Source organism: Macrobrachium nipponense, chromosome 45, assembly GCF_015104395.2.
Source record: "Macrobrachium nipponense isolate FS-2020 chromosome 45, ASM1510439v2, whole genome shotgun sequence".
Taxonomy (NCBI): domain Eukaryota; kingdom Metazoa; phylum Arthropoda; class Malacostraca; order Decapoda; family Palaemonidae; genus Macrobrachium; species Macrobrachium nipponense.
The window spans coordinates 40,834,598-40,842,097 of NC_061105.1; the positions used below are offsets into that span (position 1 = coordinate 40,834,598).

Consider the following 7,500-nt stretch of genomic DNA (forward strand, 5'->3'; position numbering starts at 1 on the left):
AGAGAGAGAGAGAGTTAAAATGTTTTCGCGAAAGGGGAACTTTAAGAGAATGAGGTTATGTGACAGTCGTAGTTGTTGAATGTTATTCTGACCTATATATAGATTTTTGAAAGTGTTTAGTTCCCTGCGAGTGCGTATCTATCGTTACGTATTTTTGAAATGCAATATCAAGAATCAGAAATTACCTGCTGATAACCTCAGAATTGAATTAATATCCTTCATGTTGCCGTTCTTTTTATCCCCTTGTTTTTTCTTTAATATACTTTTATTGAGTTTTACTTTTCTACCACCTTAACCGTCAGATTATATATACGCATCTGAATAAGTTGTTGAACCGGCTAAATTAACCATAACAATGGAAACTGGCTCTGCTCCATTAACTCTGTACGCACTGCTTCGTCTTCCTTCCTTGACTTCTTGATAATGTCCTCTCTGTCTCAACTGGACAAGAAACTATATTCTATCCCAGATACGGAAAAATACGCAAACTCATGTGCCCCTTACATGCAGTTAACAATGTCATCCATCTCTGATGGTCATCACCAAGTCCTCTCCCCATTTGTGTTTCTTGTTTGAGTTTATCTCAAGATGCCGACTTACCATGAGAAGATTCGTCGTGCGCCCTTTCCCCCTCGTCATCACAGTTGGTTTCTGCTATACAGGATTTGGGATCTGCTCCTCCCAAGGGGTCACTGCTAGGCTCCTCCCTTATGCACTGCAGTTGGTGCTGCTCTGCAGCAGGAAGCTGTGAGTGTACTCCACGCCAGCCCTCTTCTTGAAAGGGTATTGTATACTGGTAGTCCCTCTGGGTGTGAGAAATGGGGCTATGTCTATTGTTAGGAGGCTCACTTGCTACTTTAGCGGGGTGTTCTAAACGTGGCTCTTCTACGGAGTGATGATAATGAGGTGACGAGTGCTGGTCTGGTAAATTGTACTCAGGGGACGGGTATCTGTACGGCGGGTTTTGATGAGGTACACTGTGGAGATTCTGCTGCGGATAAGTTCTACCTTGATACCCACGATGATGCATTTGATTTGATGGGGTTTGTTGATGCCCTAGGTGTCCCTGAGGCTCTGAGTGTTGTCGAGGGTGCGATGGCTGGCGGGTGGGGGGTAAGGACCTGCTTGGTGGAGTTCTGTAGAATCTGTATTGCAGTATTGTGTAACCTACCCTCTTTCTGTCTCTTGTACTGGCAGCCTTTGGCGATATTCTAGGTGTGTTTGGTGATTGCGATCCTGTTGCTGCTTTTCAAAGCCATTATGATGCCCATGGTGGTGTAAGCATCCTTGAGGTCCAGGGTGCTGATGTTTAGTGTGTGACTGTCTCTGATGCATACCATATTGAGATGTTTTATTCGGGCAGAATGTCGACGGAGATGGAACATGTGGCTTATTTGAAGCTGGAAGAATATGAGGCAAAGAGGGGGTTGGACTTAGGCTGTCTTGCCTTTGAAAGCTTTTCAGGGTAGGACTCATTCGATCTTTGTGGTGCAAGCCTTTTGGTGGAAGATTTATGCTATCCTGATGATGTAAGCCCACTGGGATAGGACTCATGTTGTCTTGCCCTCGCAGACCCACTGGGGTGGGACTTGTACTATCTTGACGATGTAGGTTTACTGATGTATGTCTTGTAATGCCATGCACCTGATCGGGAAGGTTAACATAGGAAGTGTTGCTCTGGTGCGACGTCAGGGAAACTCTGTCATCCTCCTGGCAAGGACCTTCCTGGCTCTGCTGACGAATAAATGAATGACTTGACCCTGAGTTTTTGGGACACACATCTGGAATGTCTTGGGCCTCTACTCTCATCTGGTTTGATATGTTGTCATCTAACTGGTGTGTACTATCTGGGCAGAAGTACTTTACTTGTTCAGGCTCTGTGTTTGAGATACTGGACTCCGAATGTTCAGACCACCATTCATTAAGGCACTTTGCTGTTGTTAGTTGGGACTGTCGATGGTGATAAACTCGGCAGAAGGGAGAACGTTTGGCAGCTGCTTGTCTTTTGGTTTGAAGTCTCGTGATATCTGTGCTGTAGTGATGGATTATATTTGTTATTCGTGGACTACCTCCATCATCTTTTACGTCTGAAGATTGCCGAGTCATCTGATGGCAAGAAAAGAATCCACTGAATAAAAAATATTAAAATCATCAAGACATTGCCAATTTTTTTGTTTTTTTCTTGTGTTACGAAGTGGTTTTCAAAACATTCTGACAGATAGGCAAAGATATATAAGAAAAAATGAAAATAATCCACAATCTATTTATTGGAAATGGGGGAATAATATAGATATCCTAAGATAATTTTCAACCTGGAAAATGCAAAATGGTAATAGACAGAATGCTTAGGTATGTCATCCCAGTATTTCAAGGATCAAGAACAGTTTCATTATCACCATACCTGGTATTGGGCTGCAGTGGTAACACTTTCAGGGCCACCTGATTTCATCTCTTCGTCGTCATCTGTGGTCATCGCGGGAGTTGAGGCGGTGTGTGCGTCTCAGAAACCGCAGTTTTATAAGAAGAAGCTGTTGAGAGAACAGACAAAATTGTAAAATTTATTACTTCATTCCATATTATTCATCATTACTTATTTTTATTTTAAGTTTAGTAACGCGAAAGACCCGGAAGCAAGTAGACCTAAGGTATAATTTTAATTTTAAATAGTGGAGAAACCTAAAAGCAGAACCTTTCTACTCCTATTTTATGAAAAAGTGGCGGACACCCAAATGCAGGTAACCTTGGGGTATTCATTTTATGAAAAAGGAAAGACCCAAAAAGCAGTTCTTGGGGTATTCATTATGTGAAAAGTTAAAAGGGGGGGGGGGGCCAAAAAAAAAAAACAAAAAAAACAAAACCAAAAAACAGTTACCTGGGGTATTCATTTTATGAAAACTGAAGGACCCAAACACAATAATACCTGGGGTATTCATTTCATGAAAAGTGAAGGTCCCCAAAACAGTACCTGGAGTATTCCTGCTCGTGGCGAAGCGTCTGATGAAGCAGATAATGATGGATATGTTTAGGACCAAAAGGGCTGCCCCAGTCAGGGACATTAGCAGAAGGGTCAGACGGGGCATGCGAGGTTGCCTGCTTGCTACTTGCTGCTTCTTCCACCACGCCTGAGCGAGAAACGGGTGTGTCATGAGAAATTCAGTTATATAAAAATGGCTGATTTTGTCTGTTAAGGGAATATGTACTTTGGAGGTAAACAGAATTTCATAGTACGAGTAAATAAAAAATTATTTCCGGTTTCTACATCGGATATTAGAAGAAGCACTATTTAACTCGTGTTTCTGTTTGTCATATTCATTTTTATTTTTAGCTACCTGTTCAATTCAAATCATAATTAGTTTTTAGTTACTGAGGCTCATTATTATACACATTTTTATTGTAGGTAATTTTATCTATGAACGTTCAGCTCACTAACAACTGTCTTTACAAATGTTTACTAGGACCAAGAATAAACATAGTGAAATCATTATTTTCGGTTGCACAAGTGCCATTATACCTATCGATTACAGATGTTTCCATTTAGACTTAGCCGAGTGACTTTAGCGAAAATAGGATATGAGAATTCGCGTTACCCGGTATGGTGACTTTTGTCGTAGGGGACGTGAAGTCCGAAGTACCCTGGCTGTTGTAAGTCCGGATAGCAAATTCGTACGTGGCGCGGGGGGACAGTCCTTGGATCTGCACCGTCGTAGTTCCGCGGCCTTCTACATTCTGACGCTGAAAAGTGTTGAGTTTCTAGATGAGAACAGGTATACAACCGTGCGCACATACACACATTGTATGTGTGGATATACATATGTATATATATGTGAGCATGTGGCTTGGTTTGCAGCAGACTTGTCTTTTAATTGAAAGACCTGGGTTTGTTTCTAGTGTGAGTCTGAAAATTTATTTCTGTTTCGAATGGGATTGTCTGTGTGATATTATATATATATATATATATATATATATATATATATATATATATATATATATATATATATATATATATATATATATATATATATATATATATATATATATATATATATATATATATATATATATATATATATATGAGAGAGAGAGAGAGAGAGAGAGAGAGAGAGAGGGCAATTTTTATACTCTCATATTTTAAATGAACAAATTCTCCCCAGTATCGACTTCACATTACCATATGCCTGACACCCAGAGGGAATTACACATAAGTGCATCTGCCCCGCACGAGATACCTCATTTATAATTCCCTTTGGCCGTAAAATATTGGCAAGGGGAAGTAGATTCGACATTAAAAGAGTAACTTACTAGATATTCCTCATCGTGTAGCGGCCGATATCTAAGTGTATATCCTGAGGGCGTGGTTCCTTGACTCGGTGGAATCCAGGTGAGTAAAGCAGTGGTACCCATGACGCTAACGACCTGTTGGAGAACTTGTCAGAGGTAATTAACATATTAATTCGTCATTCGTAAAGCTAATCTAAGTAATTGGAGGAGAATTTCCTGGCCTTGATGAAGAGACTTTCGTTTGAATACTTCGTAGACATACTTGATGAAAACTGAGGCCTTCGTCAATTCCTTTTTTATTCATCAGAATCTAGAGCTTAGCCTTAAAACCTTGGAGTACTCACGCTGAGGTTATATGCCTGGATGGGTGGAATGGCAGGGCCGAGCGTGTGGTTGGAGGTCAAAGTTCCCATGTAATTCGATGCAGTACACGTATACGTCGTGTAGTCCTTGTCTGTGACGCTCCTTATTTCCAGCACAGAAGACCACTCTGCTAACCCATCTATTAGCTGAAAAGAAAGTGCGTGGATGAAAGTTTTTTTTTATTTACATTTTACGTGGCTTTTACTACGTTTGTGGCAAATATCAATGAACAAGATAGTTAAAATGAAAAGTAATGTTAGAGATGATTTTGTTTCCATGTAGAAATTTGGTACAAGGTCATACATTGACAGGACAAAGCTCTGTAAAGAAAACATTTCTGGAGACTTTGAGATTTCCTCGAATTTAACAGTTTGTATCTTACATTATGAATTGTCAACTTTAAATAAATTTAAAATTAATGTCACGAATGGGAGTTATTTTGATATTATAATAATTAAAGCCATTGGGTGAAATATGAAAGCATACTAATACCAGATATTATTATTATTATTATTTTGGTAGAAGACCCTCTTTTAGGCAAATACTGTTAAAAAGGATGGCAGAATTAAGCGAGTTGATTTTATATATTGTTTTTTCTATTTTCCTTACAATTCGCTTCTCAGGCTCAGATGTTTCTGAGTAACTGGCCAATATTCATATTGGGAATTTTCAAAAAATTGTAAATGCTGTAGGGATCTTTTATTAGAACAGGTTATCAGGTCCAGGTCAAGCAGGGGTCGTCGTCAGTGCCGGTATTATTCCGTAAGCGTAGTTCAGTTCGGGCCAGGGTCGTCTTTGGTTTAAGGGTGCGTGGTGTTGGTGCTGGTATGCTGGTATTACGTGACGTTTCGACCTTATCGTAGGTCATCTTCGGACGAGTCAGTTAAAGAGACTGTGGCAAGAGTTTGCGGAACGGAATTTATAGCGGCACGGACCTAGAGTGCATTCTCATTGGTCGGGCCGGCTCTTGGGCGAAGCCGTGGATCTGTTGTTGTTGAAGATTAAGCTGGCTTTATGCCAGCACGAGCTCTTGCTCATAGAGCAGCCCGGTAGGGACCGGGATCTCGCCTCGAAGGTCTCGGGGATTCTCTCGTGCGAGCGCCACAGTAGTGTGCCTGGGGATGAACGTCAGGAATTCCGTCTGTAGCAGGAATCGTATCATCCTGTGGGGGCTCCTGATTATCTGGCATCGTCGGGGGGTCGCTCGCTGCTCTCCGGGCGGCGGTGGGAAGGAGAAACGTTTCTTGAGTTATATTTAAGTTTGGTTTCTCCTTACCAATATGAATATTGGCCAGTTACTCAGAAACATCGCTGAGCCTGAGAAGCGAATTGTAAGGAAAATAGAAAAAACAATATATAAAATCAACTCGCTTAATTCTGCCATCCTTCTTAACAGTTATTATTATTATTATTATTATTATTATTATTATTATTATTATTATTATTATTATTGATACAGCAGTGATTAATGACGATGAACTTCTCATTCTTACATGTGGCCCCCTCACGAAAGTATTTACGACTATTAAACAAGACTCGATTTCTTTCATTTGATGGTCCAGCGAAAATTGGGCGCCGGGGCCGCTTTTACGAAACACTCGAGGCGCCCCGTCCCGCCCAACTTGGCCCACGGTCTTGTTTCGGGAGGGTCGTCCCTGAAGGGTTTTTCCTCTTCCAACGGTTTCTGGTGCCTCTGGGTGGACGAGTACAAGTGAGATAGATTTCAGTGAGAGAAACTCTTGGTTAAAGCGTATTAGAAGCGTTGTGTAATATTTCAAACGCGTGTATTTAAACTCACGAGTGACGACGACAGCTGTTTTTCACTGGTTTGGAAGTCCCCACGACGTTGGTAGCCAGGCACCTGTAGAAGCCAGTGTCAGCTCTGGTGACGAAGTCGACCAGGAGTCGAGCCTCACTTATCCCCCAAGATAACACCTCGCGAACACTTTAATTGTGGAGGGAGATGGAGATACGATTACAATCTTTTCAAAGTTGAAGGGTAGATCAAAGTCTTTCCAAACCTAAAGGAAGCGGATGAATTGATTCCAAGTATCTTCAAGGAAAAAGAAAACGGAGGAATAGATTTTAAAATGTCAAAGCGAAAGAAAACGGAGGAATAGATTTTAAAATGTCAAAGCGAAAGAAAACGGAGGAATAGATTTAGACATTTTAAAGCAAAAGAAAACAGAGGAATAGATTAAAGTCTCTTTCAAGAAAAAGAAAACGGAAGAACAGATTAGTCTCTTCCGAGGAAAAGAAAACGGATGAATAGATTCAAGTCTCTTCAAAGCAAAAGAAAACGGAGGAACAGATTAAAGTCTCTTCCAAGAAAAAGAAAAAAAGAGGAGAAGAGTTAAATATGTCAAAGCAAAAGAAAACGGAGGAATAGAATTAAACATTTCAAAGCAAAAGAAAACAGAAGAATAGATTTACATCGCAATGATAAGGAAAACGAACGAATGGATTAAAGTCCTTTCAGAGCAAAAGAACACGGAGGAATAGATGTAAGCTTTTCAAAACAAAAGAAAACGGGCGGATAGGTTAAAGTCTCTTCAAAGCTCAAGAAATAGGTAGTCGACTGAGGGAAATGTACGTGAGTTTATTTAGTGGTTTTAAAAGCAGAATGGAACGGATTTTGGCGGATCTCCTTTCATTCCTAAAAAAAAAGAAGTAACTGGAAACTGTTTCGTTATTTCCAAGCAAAATAAAAATGAAGAATTTGGTAAATAATTGATAGTTACTCAAAGATAATGGTGGTTTGGAGACCACATTCTAACCATAAATAGAAGATGGTACTTAGTATCTATAATCATAAGACTTATACGGAAAATATTTATATTTGCATGGCTGGGCTACTTT

At 40.2% G+C, this 7,500-nt stretch overlaps 2 protein-coding genes and 1 long non-coding RNA gene across 3 annotated transcripts in view; all 3 read right to left on the minus strand.

Annotated features, from left to right (window-relative positions):
* Positions 1-2,020: 2,020 nt before the first annotated feature.
* LOC135214167 (uncharacterized) lies at positions 2,021-3,109 on the minus strand. The gene is made up of 3 exons (XR_010314310.1): positions 2,966-3,109; positions 2,402-2,528; positions 2,021-2,106 (listed from the first exon to the last, which is right to left on the minus strand). It is a non-coding gene; the product is annotated as an uncharacterized LOC135214167 (long non-coding RNA).
* Positions 3,110-3,540: 431 nt separating this feature from the next.
* On the minus strand, positions 3,541-4,820 carry LOC135214222 (contactin-2-like). Its single transcript, XM_064248284.1, has 3 exons — positions 4,623-4,820; positions 4,300-4,413; positions 3,541-3,732 (listed from the first exon to the last, which is right to left on the minus strand). The coding sequence occupies exons 1-3, from the start codon at positions 4,689-4,691 to the stop codon at positions 3,541-3,543; spliced, it is 375 nt and encodes a 124-aa protein (XP_064104354.1). The 5' UTR covers positions 4,692-4,820.
* Positions 4,821-5,653: 833 nt separating this feature from the next.
* Positions 5,654-7,500, minus strand: part of LOC135214223 (muscle, skeletal receptor tyrosine protein kinase-like) — a 169,313-nt gene continuing 167,466 nt past the window's right edge. Inside the window, exons 7-8 of the mRNA XM_064248285.1 lie at positions 6,440-6,586; positions 5,654-5,756 (exon numbers count right to left, since the gene is read on the minus strand). Coding sequence (XP_064104355.1) covers positions 5,654-5,756; positions 6,440-6,586 — 250 coding nt within the window. The remainder of the gene's footprint in view (positions 5,757-6,439; positions 6,587-7,500) is intronic.

What these genes read in the sequence shown, in the direction of transcription:
- LOC135214222 (XM_064248284.1), bottom strand. Translation starts at nt 4,691, where the DNA reads ATGGGAACTTTGACCTCCAACCACACGCTCGGCCCTGCCATTCCACCC. An exon ending in TCCAGGCATATAACCTCAGC is followed by an intron (nt 4,414 to 4,622) that starts GTGAGTACTCCA and finishes GTTCTCCAACAG; the next exon opens with GTCGTTAGCGTCATGGGTAC. An exon ending in TACACGATGAGGAATATCTA is followed by an intron (nt 3,733 to 4,299) that starts GTAAGTTACTCT and finishes AACACTTTTCAG; the next exon opens with CGTCAGAATGTAGAAGGCCG.